This window comes from Schistocerca piceifrons, chromosome 4 (assembly GCF_021461385.2).
Source record: "Schistocerca piceifrons isolate TAMUIC-IGC-003096 chromosome 4, iqSchPice1.1, whole genome shotgun sequence".
Lineage (NCBI taxonomy): Eukaryota > Metazoa > Arthropoda > Insecta > Orthoptera > Acrididae > Schistocerca > Schistocerca piceifrons.
The window spans coordinates 577,210,176-577,224,569 of record NC_060141.1 but is presented as its reverse complement, the minus strand read 5'-3'; the positions used below and the strand labels follow the sequence as shown (position 1 = coordinate 577,224,569).

General features: G+C 43.0%; 1 protein-coding gene across 1 annotated transcript in view; it reads left to right on the top strand.

Annotated features, from left to right (window-relative positions):
• The window catches only part of LOC124795237 (cytosolic Fe-S cluster assembly factor NUBP2 homolog), a 78,133-nt gene that overhangs the window by 50,435 nt on the left and 13,304 nt on the right, over positions 1 to 14,394 (top strand). The window contains exon 4 of the mRNA XM_047259164.1: positions 207 to 318. Coding sequence (XP_047115120.1) covers positions 207 to 318 — 112 coding nt within the window. The remainder of the gene's footprint in view (positions 1 to 206; positions 319 to 14,394) is intronic.

Below are 14,394 nucleotides of genomic sequence, written 5' to 3'. Positions count from 1 at the left end.
GCACAATTTTTTTTCTCTCTTTTCCTTCTGCTTGATCGTGCAGTTTTCTATGCTTTTCACTAGCGTATTTGCAGAGTGGACTCTAAAATATCATTCAAGTTTCAGATTTTATCAGAAAACATAGAGGTTAAGTTTAATTATGACAACTTATCTTTGATGTTGATAATACATTTTAGTATCTATGAATCTCCCTTCTCTCTTCACAGCAATGATAAAACAGTTCCTGACTGATGTATTTTGGGAGGACATAGATTATTTAATAATTGACACTCCACCTGGAACTTCAGATGAACACATAACTGTCATGGAAAACCTGAGGTCAGTATTAAAAATTGTCATTGCAAATATTCTTTCATTACAGCAAATGAGATGGTGAATAGTTGCTGAGTGGTTTATTGCCATGATCTTCAATCTCACCTAACAGCATGATGTCTGCTGTTTATTTTGAGGGGAAAAATTCATAAAGCTGTTGTACAAACATATTGAAAAGTATGGGTTTATATTTTATGAGACTTTTCACCATTTCCTCAAGGAATCCCTGAACTACATTGCTGTTTAGCATATTTCTCTTTATTGGAAAGTATTAAATCCTAAAGAAGTAATTTGAGACAGAAGGGAAAGTAAAGACATTAAGTTTTCATAGTAGATGTGAAGGGTGTTGTTTCTGCTTGGAACAGGTAATGTTAGTATATATCCTCTCATCAGTTATGCCATTTGACGTCAGACCTGGTGTAATAAGAAATTGTATGTTGATCAAAATTATTTATGTATATATAAATATAGTAGGAATATAATAGAGGGAAACATTCCACATGGGAAAAATATATCTAAAAACAAAGATGATGAGACTTACCAAACAAAAGCACTGGCAGGTCGATAGACACACAAACAAACACAAACATACACACAAAATTCAAGCTTTCGCAACAAATGGTTGCTTCATCAGGAAAGAGGGAAGGAGAGGGAAAGACAAAAGGATGTGGGTTTTAAGGGAGAGGGTAAGGAGTCATTCCAATCCCGGGAGCGGAAAGACTTACCTTAGGGGGAAAAAAGGACAGGTATACTCTCGCACACACACACATATCCATCCGCACATACACAGACACAAGCAGACATTTGTAAAGGCAAAGAGTTTGGGTAGAGATGTCAGTCGAGGTGGAAGTAAAGAGGCAAAGATGTTGTTGAAAGACAGGTGAGGTATGAGTGGCGGCAACTTGAAATTAGCGGAGGTTGAGGCCTGGCGGATAACGAGAAAAGAGGATAGACTGAAGGGCAAGTTCCCATCTCCGGAGTTCTGACAGCTTGGTGTTAGTGGGAAGTATCCAGATAACCCGGACGGTGTAACACTGTGCCAAGATGTGCTGGCCGTGCACCAAGGCATGTTTAGCCACAGGGTGATCCTCATTACCAACAAACACTGTCTGCCTGTGTCCATTCATGCGAATGGACAGTTTGTTGCTGGTCATTCCCACATAGAAAGCTTCACAGTGTAGGCAGGTCAGTTGGTAAATCACGTGGGTGCTTTCACACGTGGCTCTGCCTTTGATCGTGTACACCTTCCGGGTTACAGGACTGGAGTAGGTGGTGGTGGGAGGGTGCATGGGACAGGTTTTACACTGGGGGCGGTTACAAGGGTAGGAGCCAGAGGGTAGGGAAGGTGGTTTGGGGATTTCATAGGGATGAACTAAGAGATTACGAAGGTTAAGTGGACGGCGGAAAGACACTCTTGGTGGAGTGGGGAGGATTTCATGAAGGATGGATCTCATTTCAGGGCAGGATTTGAGGAAGTCGTATCCCTGCTGGAGAGCCACATTCAGAGTCTGATCGAGTCCCGGAAAGTATCCTGTCACAAGTGGGGCACTTTTGGGATGGTTCTGTGGGAGGTTTTGGGTTTGAAGGGATGAGGAAGTGGCTCTGGTTATTTGCTTCTGTACCAGGTCGGGAGGGTAGTTGCGGGATGCGAAAGCTGTTTTCAGGTTGTTGGTGTAATGGTTCAGGGATTCCGGACTGGAGCAGATTTGTTTGCCAATCTCCCACTTCCAGCTCCACTCCCTCCAAAACCTCAAAATTCCAATCTACACAATCTCGAACCACAACACCCTAATTCAGTAGTTAACTTTTCCTCCAAACCCCTCTCCCAATCCGAAAACTCTGTCCTATCCAAAGGCCTCACCTTCAGCCCCACTCCCAGATTCAACCAAACAGCCCTCGTCAAATATTTACCGTCCTACACTCTTACTCTCTGCTGGAAATATCACTTTGCCACGAAGAAAAATGATCCTAATCCTACTCCTAATGATCCAACTCCCCAAGACACTATCCAAATTGAACCCTGCCTGGAACAGTTCCGTCCTCCGTCACAGTGGGACCCACCTCCTCTTCCTCAAAATCACCCCCTCCAAACCTTCCAGGAATTTCTGACTTCCAGCCTTGCCTCTCAATCCTTCATGAAAAACCTTAATCCCACTCCCAATATCACCACTGCTGAAGCCCAAGCTATCCGTGATCTGAAGGCTGACCGTTCCATCGTCATTCTTCCGGTGGACAAGGGTTCTACGACAGTGGTACTTGATCGTCAGGAGTATGTGGCTGAGGGACTGCGTCAGCTTTCAGACAACACCACATACAAAGTTTGCCAAGGTAATCCCATTGCTGATGTCCAGGCGGAGCTTCAAGGAATCCTCAGAACCTTAGGTCCCCTACAAAAACTTTCAACTGACTCCATCAACCTCCTGACCCCACCGACACCCCGCACCCCTACCTTCTACCTTCTTCCTAAAATCCACAAACCCAATCATCCCGGCCGCCCCATTGTAGCTGGTTACCAAGCTCCCGCAGAACGTATCTCTGTCTACGTAGATCAACATCTTCAACCCATTACATGCAGTCTCCCATCCTTCATCAAAGACACCAACCTTGGTTCCATCAGATTCACCTGGTCCTACTCTAAATCCCATGCCACTTTCCTTGACGTTGACCTCCATCTGTCCAATGGCCAGCTTCACACGTCCGTCCACATCAAACCCACCAACAAGCAACAGTACCTCCATTATGACAGCTGCCACCCATTCCACATCAAACGGTCCCTTCCCTACAGCCTAGGTCTTCGTGGCAAACGAATCTGCTCCAGTCCGGAATCCCTGAACCATTACACCAACAACCTGAAAACAGCTTTCGCATCCCGCAACTACCCTCCCGACCTGGTAAAGAAGCAAATAACCAGAGCCACTTCCTCATCCCTTCAAACCCAGAACCTCCCACAGAACCACCTCAAAAGTGCCCCACTTGTGACAGGATACTTTCCGGGACTGGATCAGACTTTGAATGTGGCTCTCCAGCAGGGATACGACTTCCTCAAATCCTGCCCTGAAATGAGATCCATCCTTCATGAAATCCTCCCCACTCCACCAAGAGTGTCTTTCCGCCGTCCACCTAACCTTCGTAACCTCTTAGTTCATCCCTATGAAATCCCCAAACCACATTCCCTACCCTCTGGCTCCTACCCTTGTAACCGCCCCCAGTGTAAAACCTGTCCCATGCACCCTCCCACCACCACCTACTCCAGTCCTGTAACCCGGAAGGTGTACACGATCAAAGGCAGAGCCACGTGTGAAAGCACCCACGTGATTTACCAACTGACCTGCCTACACTGTGAAGCTTTCTATATGGGAATGACCAGCAACAAACTGTCCGTTCACATGAATGGACACAGGCAGACAGTGTTTGTTGGTAATGAGGATCACCCTGTGGCTAAACATGCCTTGGTGCGTGGCCAGCACATCTTGGCACAGTGTTACACCGTCTGGGTTATCTGGATACTTCCCACTAACACCAAGCTGTCTGAACTCCGGAGATGGGAACTTGCCCTTCAGTATATCCTCTCTTCTCGTTATCCGCCAGGCCTCAACCTCCGCTAATTTCAAGTTGCCGCCACTCATACCTCACCTGTCTTTCAACAACATCTTTGCCTCTTTACTTCCACCTCGACTGACATCTCTACCCAAACTCTTTGCCTTTACAAATGTCTGCTTGTGTCTGTGTATGTGCGGATGGATATGTGTGTGTGTGCGAGTGTATACCTGTCCTTTTTTCCCCCCTAAGGTTTCTTTCCGCTCCTGGGATTGGAATGACTCCTTACCCTCTCCCTGAAAACCCACATCCTTTCGTCTTTCCCTCTCCTTCCCTCTTTCCTGATGGAAGCAACCATTTGTTGTGAAAGCTTGAATTTTGTGTGTATGTTTGTGTTTGTTTGTGTGTCTATAGACCTGCCAGCGTTTTTGTTTGGTAAGTCTCATCATCTTTGTTTTTAGATATATAAATATAGTAGGAAACATACGATAGAGTGTAAATAATTTAGGACTGAAGTAGACCACTGATTGAATTGCAGAAACATTGAGTCCTTGTCAGACTTACACAACAGAGAGAGAAAATTAGGTGGGATTGCATTTCAGCTGGCTGACTAGGGTGGGGTGAGGATTGTGTCGGATGTTGCAGGTGGAAGGAGAGAGGGATGAGAGGCATGGGAGTTTGGAAGAAGTGTTGGGGATGCATAGCTGTAGTATCTTAAAAGAATACTGTATACTGAATGAAAAAGTGTGACTTAATGAATAACTAAGGTTTTTTTACTTACTTGTGTGTTTTTTAAATTATTAGTCTTCAATATAATATTACCATCTTACCCTCTAACATTACTGGGATGTTGAAAGTAGAAAAATAATGCATTTATTTGTTTGTTTTATATATTTAATTTATACTTGCTTCAGACATTTTTGTAAGTAGATTTAAAACCCAAAATGTCTCATTTGTGTACCTAACAAACAATTTACGTTACAACTTGGAATATAATTCAAATGTTTGATTTGGGCCTATCAGTTGAGAGACACTACTCTTCTTCTTTTTCTTCTTTTCCTTCTTTTTATTCTTCTTCTCCTTCTTTTTATTCTTCTTCTCCTTCTTTCTCTTTCTCTTCTTCTCCTTCTTTCTCTTCTTCTCCTTCTTCATCTCTGTGTGGTTCTTGATAATTTAGTAATAGAAGCTCATATTTCAACCGCACACTTATTCATCTTGCACCAACTTTTGAATGTGAATCAGTTTGATACAGGACAGCTCCACTTTGAACTTACTGGAATGATGTTATTACCTCAAGCACAGGTGGAGTACTAAGGGACAGCTGAACCACCCAGTTGCTGAATATGCTGTCCAATGTGATGTGCTTCACCTCAGTATGTGCTATTCAGTCCACGCCATCGTGCTCCTTCCTACCAACACCAGCTTTTCCGAACTGCTCAGGCTGGAACTCTTCCTACAACACACCCTTTGTTCTTGTAACATTCCAGGCCTCAATCTTTGCTAGTTCCAGTCTCCTAACCCTTTCCCTGTTCTCACTTCAGCAATACCCATGGCTTCTGTTTCACAAATACACCCATAAATCTTTTCACATTTTCTGTATCTTTGCTTTCCTCCCTCCCCTACCCCTCTTCCTCCCCCTCCACATGCACAGCATTCTAATTCTGCACCTAGCAGCCCTACCCTGCCTCACCACGCCACTGCCTGCTCCCATAGTAGTACAACATCTTCTCCACATGCCTGTTGTGCTATCTCTCTCCCTCCCCATCCTATGCCTTTTCATTATCCCCACCACCCACCACAGATTGCTGCTCAAATCACATACAGGCGCAGCCAGCAAATGGGCCCGAATGCCCAGAGACAGTATTCATTTGGGTGGGGGGGGGGGGGGGGGGGGTATTTTTCTTCTGAAGAAGGACTTTTTTTGTCTGAAAGCTGAAAGTTTAGCACTAGTCTTTTCATTGTGTCTATCTGTGACCCAATGCCTCCTCTATATGGTGAGTAGCAATCTATCCTTTTCATATGTTAGTGCTACAGACAGAATACTGAGGTTTTTGCAGTGCATAATGTATATATTATGTAATATATAATGTGTATGTATATATAATATATAATGTTTAAATTGCTTTCTCCATGGCCCTCTGGATCTGATTTGTCTCTAAGGCCATGGTTTGCAAGCATTTTCCAATAGTGTTGTAGCTGTGATGGTTTGGATTCTACTGGTTGTGAGCCATAGGCATCAAGATGTAAGCTGATAAGCACTGCATTGCCTCAAAGGACAACCAATAACATTAATAAATTGTGTACTCATATGCTAATAACACAAACAGAATTATGTTAGCTCTTGGCCAGTGGTTGCTTCTTCAGTTATAGAGCCCAGCTACCATTTAACTCACACTTATAAATTATTTTGTGAATTTAATCCCAAAGTGGGCTTAAGACCATCCTGTTCCTTGCCTGTAAATGTTTAGAAGCACAAGTAACGATATCAGCCAGCTATACCTAAACAAAGGAATACCACAGTTTTTTAATAACTTTATTAATACTAAGTCAATTGCAAATATAAAGATAGACATCACTTATCCTCACAGTCTTCTGTAATAGAATGTGTTGTGGTAGTTTTTTTTTTTTTTCATCTGTGGATCACTTTTACAAGGGTTTTGAAATGTCATGGGATTACAATTTAAAAACAAAAAACTTATTCTTGTGACTACCATTGGTGGGCCCTCATCATAGGCTAATATTCCCACGCTTATGCAGAAGAAGGGGCCTCATTGGCGTAACTGTTATGGATACTATAGGTGGCCCATTGTCGTTGGATAGAAAGGCACTATTCCACACTTACACTGGGGTAGAGTTATTAGTTGAAGTTCCTCCTCCTGCTATTGGTTGGCCATCATCATTGGCTAGATGCAAAACGGGCAGAGCAAGAGAGGGGGAATATTTACCCAAAATATTATTGTCTGCCAAGGTGAACTGCAGCACATTGTTTATATTGCTCACACAACGTTTTTCATTGGGAAAAATCTTATTTTGCTTTGACTAAAAAAAGATGTCTTCACATGCCTTCCGTATCAGCGATGATAACCGGGAATCTGAGTTGGATTTCTTAAAGAAGACAATAAAGGCAAGTGGCTATGCTAGTTGTTCAATCGACAGGGCTTTTAGGCAGAATATTAACCACGCCAATAAGAATGACGAGGAACTACCTTCTCACTGTGTTAGGTTACTGTTTGTTTCTAGGGTCACTGACTACATAAGCAGAATTCTAAAGAAAAATGGTATCCAGGCATCTTTCTTCAGTGAAAACAAAATAAGATTTTTTCCAATGAAAAACAGATGCACCTGCTTGCCTCCACAATGCAGGCAAGTGACATGTTTCTGCGACAAAGTGTATATAGGTGAAACAGGAATAACTGTTAAAGGACGCATTAAGGAACACAGACGGAACATATGGCTAAAACAGAGTGTAAAATTGGCAATAGCAGAACATCACGAGGATTGTGGCTCTGGCATCAATTTTAATAACTTACATGTGCTGGCTATGGAATCTAACATTTATAGAAGAAAGGTCTGAGAATCAGTTGAAATTTCCAAAAATGCATGTAATTTCAAGAGAGAAGACAGCTATAGGCTTCCGCCATCACAGCTCCCTGACATCAAGGAAGTAAATATGCAGTCGCAGTGTGCTAGCAATATAAACACCTTGCTGCAGTTCACCTTGGTGGACAATAATAATTTGGGTAAACATTCCCCCACTCTTCCTCTGTCTGTTTCGCATCTAGTCAATGATGATGGCCAACCAATTGCAGTAGGAGGAATTTCAACCAATAATCCTAGTCCAGCATAAGTGTGGAATAGTGCCTTCCTATCCAATGACGATGGGCCACAAATAGTATCCATAATAGTTTAGCCAAAAATGCCCCTTCTTCTGCTTCAGCACAGGAGTATTAGCCGGTGATGATGGCCCACCAATGGTGGCCACAAGAATTTTAACCAGTCTCTGACAGTGTTCTATCAATAGTGGACGCTGGAACATCCTGAAGAAGATTCCAGCAGAGGGGTCGAAGTGTCGACTATTTTAGAAGGAAATATGATGCGGCTTAACAACTCAGAAGATTTTGTCTTTAAAGTTAAAACTTGTTTCTGGAGGATAACCAGCTAACACTGATACATCCCAGGTCCATATTTATCTTGGTTATGATGTTGTTGCTCTCTCTCTCTCTCTCTCTCTCTCTCTCTCTCTCTCTCTCTCTTTCTTTCTCTCTCCCTCCCTCCCTCCCTCCCTCCCCCCCCCTCCCCCCCACCCCCCACCCACCCACCCACCCACCCATGTACCATGGACCTTGCCATTGGTGGGGAGGCTTGTGTGCCTCAGCGATACAGATAGCCGTACCGTAGATGCAACCACAATGGAGGGGTATCTGTTGAGAGGCCAGACAAATGTGTGGTTCCTGAAGAGGGACAGCAGCCTTCTCAGTAGTTGCAGGGGCAACAGTCTGGATGACTGATCAATCTGGTCTTGTAACATTAACCAAAACGGCCTTGCTATGGAACAGCTGAAAGCAAGGGGAAAGTACAGCTACTCCCAAGGTCATGCAGCTTTACTGTATGGTTAAATGATGATGGCGTCCTCTTGGGTGAAATATTCTGGAGGTAAAATAGTCCCCCATTCGGATCTCTGGGCGGGGACTTCTCAGGAGGACATCCATATCAGGAGAAAGAAAACTGCTGTTCTACATATCGGAGCGTGGAATGTCAGATGCCTTAATCTGGCAGGCAGGTTAGAAAATTTAAAAAGGGAAATGGATAGGTTAAAGTTAGATATAGTGGGAATTAGTGAAGTTCGGTGGCAGGAGGAACACGAGTTCTGGTCAGTTGAATACAGCGTTATAAATACAAAATCAAATAGGGGTAGTGCAGGAGTAGGTTTAATAATGAATAAAAAATAGGAGTGCGGGTAAGCTACTACAAACAGCATAGTGAACGCATTATTGTGGCCAAGATAGACACGAAGCAGGCAAAAAGGAATCAAACGTCTCAAAAATGAGATCGACAGGAAGTGCAAAAGTCTAAGCAGAGATGGCTAAAGGACAAACGTAAGGATGTAGAGGCATGTATCACTAGGGGTAAGATAGATACTGCCTACAGGAAAATTAAAGAGACCTCCGGAGAAAAGAGAACCACTTGTATGAATATCAAGAGCTCAGATGGAAACCCAGTTCTAAGCAAAGAAGGGAAAGCGGAAAGGTGGAAGGAATATATAGAAGGTCTATACAAGGGCGATGTACTTGAGGACAATATTATGCAAATGGAAGAGGATGTAGATGAGGATGAAATGGGAGGTATGATGCTGCGTGAAGAGTTAGATAGAGAACTGAAAGACTTGGAAGAGCAGTTGAACGGAATGGACAGTGTCTTGAAAGGAGGATATAAGATGAACATCAACAAAAGCAAGACGAGGATAATGGCATGTAGTCGAATTAAATTGAGTGATGCTGAGAGAATTGGATAGGAAATGAGACACTTAAAGTAGTAGATGAGTTTTGCTATTTGGGGAGCAAAATAACTGATGATGGTCGAAGTAGAGAGGATATGAAATGTAGACTGGCAATGGCAAGGAGTGAATTTTTGAGGAAGAGAAATTTGTTAGCATCGAGTATATATTTAAGTATCAGGAAGTCGTTTCTGAAAGTATTTGTGTGAAGTGTGGCCATGTATGGGAGTGAAACATGGACGGTAAATGGTTTAGACCAGAACAGAATAGAAGCTTTCAAAAAGTGGTGCTACAGAAGAATGCTGAGGATTAGATGGGTAGATCATAACTAATGAGGAGGTACTGAATAGAATTGGGGAGAAGAGAAATTTGTGCCACAACTTGACTAGAAGAAGGGATCAGTTGGTAGGACATGTTCTGAGGCATAAAGGGATCACCAATTTAGTATGGGAGGGCAGCGCAGTGGGTAAAAATCGTAGAGGGAGACCAAGAGATGAATACACTAAGCAGATTCAGAAGGATGTAGGTTGCAGTAGGTACTGGGAGATGATGAAGCTTGTACAGGATTGAGTAGTATGGAGAGCTGCATCAAGCCAGTCTCTGGACTGCAGACGTTAAAGCTCTTTGCATATTTAGTAAACCAGGTATTGTCATCAATTTCATAGACAACCAGGCATTACTGTCAATTCTATAGCTTTATACCTTGACATTGCACCATAATTGATTCTTACCAGAGCATCCAGCACACCAATTTTCAAAGTATTTAGTCCTGCTGGAACAGTTTTCCAATCAGTTCACATATAGAGTTGTTAAAATTCTCATTTTATTTTTAATCCTACCATGTAAATACTTCTCTGATAATCTTGTGTCCCTAAGATCCCTACACATAGATTTTACAACTTCCATTGCAGTGAATAGCAAAAAGTGCACATGTTTGTAGGTCTTATCTTGAGTAATAGCTCTCTGATAGCCACACAGTGACTCACGGCCACGTGGGCAGAGTGCATGATACGAGCAGTTACCTAAGAATAATTTATGAAAGATAATATCCCATACTGCCTTTCTCAAAGGATATAATTTGATATATTTTAAAACATTTCGATTGCTACATAAATTTCCTGAAGCTTTTGGTAAAGGACCTTAGAGAACTCTCGGATAATTCCATTATTTCACTGGAAACACAAATGTTTGCTTCAAAATAATGACTAAACTCTCTGTGTAAACAAAAGTGTAGCAATCATAATGCTTTTGCTGATAAGAGACTAAAAATTCATAAAAAGCAAATGAGTGAGAACCAAATTCTGTTTTTAACAGAGCTGTCTGCATTACATGGGGGCATCATCATGGTTGCAGCCACTTTTAAATTCCTTTAATTTTGGGGATTCTGTGGTCAAACTTCTTCAAAGTAAACTACTTCTTTTTCAGAAAACTGCAGAGAATTTTGTAAGTCAAAAATTTTAAAATTGATTTTTTGACACACATTCATGCACTAGTCCACTTAAGTGATTAAGACTACTTTTTCATTATAGAAAAGTGCTAGAAAACATTTGTACGTGAACAGCACACAATTTTAAAAAAAAAAAAAAAAAAAAAAAACTTTGCAAATTAATATTAAAAAAAATTAGTATACAGGTAATTTATCATGGGAAGATCCTGTTGAATGGCTGACCTTCAGGAGGTAAAAGTATTCCTAGTTAGGAATAGGTGCCTCCACTTTCAAGTGTATCTGTTGGAAGTACTTGGAATTTAGCCTCGTGAAAGTGAGCACTGGCTAGCTATTATGTCTCCATGTTGCAGACCATGGAAATAATTGCTATCCATCAGTGGGCACAGGTTGATTTCATTGAGATGTAAGAGTCTTCCAGCGACTCATCCTCACCCGTAAATTGCTCATAATGCCCACTCGTAGACAATCAAATGTTGTGTAGAAGAAGTTGTGCCATTTGACTCTTTCAGGTAGTTGCTGTTAACCTCATACGTCCAAGCAAATGTGGGCTCCTCATGAAACAGAGGAAATTCCAGGTTGGAGTATCAGCAATATAAGAAAAAGATAGATTGCTACTCACCACTCAGATGACACGTTGAGTTGCAGGCAGGAACCAAATGTGTAAGTGTCTTTTTGTTGTGCCTGTCTGTAACTCATCGTGTCATCTTTATGGTGAGTAGCAGTCTATCTTTTCCTTATATTGTTGGCTTCTTTATGAGTTATACTCTGCAATAATGTGGTGAAGTAATCCCGCATTCCTCTAAATCTGCTTTCCAGGGTTACATAACATTTCCTATCATCCAAACCTCCAGTCCGCAGATTACAAATAATTGTTGTCAGTATGTGTTGGATGCATGGTTCATTGAATTCTGACAGGAGCAACTAGTGCACAAACAACAACAGCAAATTCAGAGATAGTACTACAAAAACTACAGAGCCACTTGCTGAAGTGCGTGGGAGATTGGGACAGTGTTTTGCAAGTAACACTAACAATATTGATATCCATACTAACATTCTCAGCACCTGCATTCCAGAATTTGGCAATTAGATGGTAATTTTTAATACATATCACCACAGTTTCTTTTGTTTTGCAGTGCTAATTGTTTAAAATCTTCTTGAGATATCAACAACATTATGGGTACACAGTGTACTTACTTCAAGATAATTGTTTCGTCGTCCCTGGGGGACAGATTAGGTTGGCAACATTTGCTTAAAGGACCAACCCCATACCCAGTCTCTGAGCTGAAGCTGTGAAGGTGTTCTCATTATCTGGTGGCAACTCTTCGTTATATGTCAGGCCCCTTGCTGTTCCAGAATCACTGTCATTCCAAACATTGCTTGCCCTTCAGTGGAAACTATTTCCACAAAAATTTTACCAGCAATGAGGCCATTTAGTCTTGTGACAATGGGGCTTTTTCGTGGTGTTAAGGAGTGAATTATGCTTCCTTCTTATCATCTGAAGATGGCAAATAAATCACTTTTATAAGAATCATTTGCCATCTGTGTGAAGCTTGAGCTAAGACACATTTAGTTTGGTTCAAGTATCAGAATAGATTGCCATTCTTGTTACGGAAGAGACCTAGGTTAATTTTAAATCTAGTGAGATATATGAGTGAACGCATCCCTGGAATCTTTTTTACTAAGGCCTGCTGAAATGTAATGCCTCTGAATTTATTTGAAAACTCTTAAAGCTTTTTAAACAAAATATCTACATATTTGTATTCTCTGACTATGGTGACAGAGTCACAGCCTCACATGTACATACACCACTTCATTATTGTCAAAGTGAAGTCCACGAAGGTGGCTTTAAGTTTCGGAAAGTTATTATAATTGGATGGGGCCAAGTCAGGACCGTATGCAAGATGACTGAGGACAGTGTAACCAAGGAATCAGATTGTTGCCGAAGTCACAGTACTTGTGTGTGATCTGGCATTGCCATGCTTAAGGAGAGAGTGCTCCACGTATGGACAAACTATTTGAATTAAAAACTCAATTACAGCACACTGTTTCTCATGCACTGAAATAGTTATATCACACCGCCATTTTACATGCTACAATTCGGAGCCCCCTACTGGCAGAGGGCTGCAGATATGTAGACATGAAGAATAAAGATGTAGAATATTAATAATGTTTTTTATTTAAAAATCTTTAAGAGTTTTCACATAAAAAATTTGGAGGCGTTACTTCTCAGTGCACCCTCTTATGTTGACGTCTTTAATTATTTTTAAATGATCGACATAGTATTCACATATGAGTCTAAGCAAGGGAACTCTTTGACTGCTCTGTCAAGCTGTAGAGTGTTATGTCTGTGTCCTCAAGACTCGTCTACACAAACTAATATGAGGATTGGAACTTTAATAGTGGCAACTACACTCCTGGAAATTGAAATAAGAACACCGTGAATTCATTGTCCCAGGAAGGGGAAACTTTATTGGCACATTCCTGGGGTCAGATACATCACATGATCACACTGACAGAACCACAGGCACATAGACACAGGCAACAGAGCATGCACAATGTCGGCACTAGTACAGTGTATATCCACCTTTTGCAGCAATGCAGGCTGCTATTCTCCCATGGAGACGATCGTAGAGATGCTGGATGTAGTCCTGTGGAACGGCTTGCCATGCCATTTCCACTTGGCGCCTCAGTTGGACCAGCGTTCGTGCTGGACGTGCAGACCGCGTGAGACGACTCTTCATCCAGTCCCAAACATGCTCAATGGGGGACAGATCCGGAGATCTTGCTGGCCAGGGTAGTTGACTTACACCTTCTAGAGCACGTTGGGTGGCACGGGATACATGCGGACGTGCATTGTCCTGTTGGAACAGCAAGTTCCCTTGCCGGTCTAGGAATGGTAGAATGATGGGTTCGATGACGGTTTGGATGTACCGTGCACTATTCAGTGTCCCCTCGACGATCACCAGTGGTGTACGGCCAGTGTAGGAGATCGCTCCCCACACCATGATGCCGGGTGTTGGCCCTGTGTGCGTCGGTCGTATGCAGTCCTGATTGTGGCGCTCACCTGCACGGCGCCAAACACGCATACGGCCATCATTGGCACCAAGGCAGAAGCGACTCTCATCGCTGAAGACGACACGTCTCCATTCGTCCCTCCATTCACGCCTGTCGCGACACCACTGGAGGCGGGCTGCACGATGTTGGGGCGTGAGCGGAAGACGGCCTAACGGTGTGCGGGACCGTAGCCCAGCTTCATGGAGACGGTTGCGAATGGTCCTCGCCGATACCCCGGGAGCAACAGTGTCCCTAATTTGCTGGGAAGTGGCGGTGCGGTCCCCCACGGCACTGCGTAGGATCCTACGGTCTTGGCGTGCATCCGTGCGTCGCTGCGGTCCGGTCCCAGGTCGACGGGCACGTGCACCTTCCGCCGACCACTGGCGACAACATCGATGTACTGTGGAGACCTCACACCCCACGTGTTGAGCAATTCGGCGGTACGTCCACCCGGCCTCCCGCATGCCCATTATACGCCCTCGCTCAAAGTCCGTCAACTGCACATACGGTTCACGTCCACGCTGTCACGGCATGCTACCAGTGTTAAAGA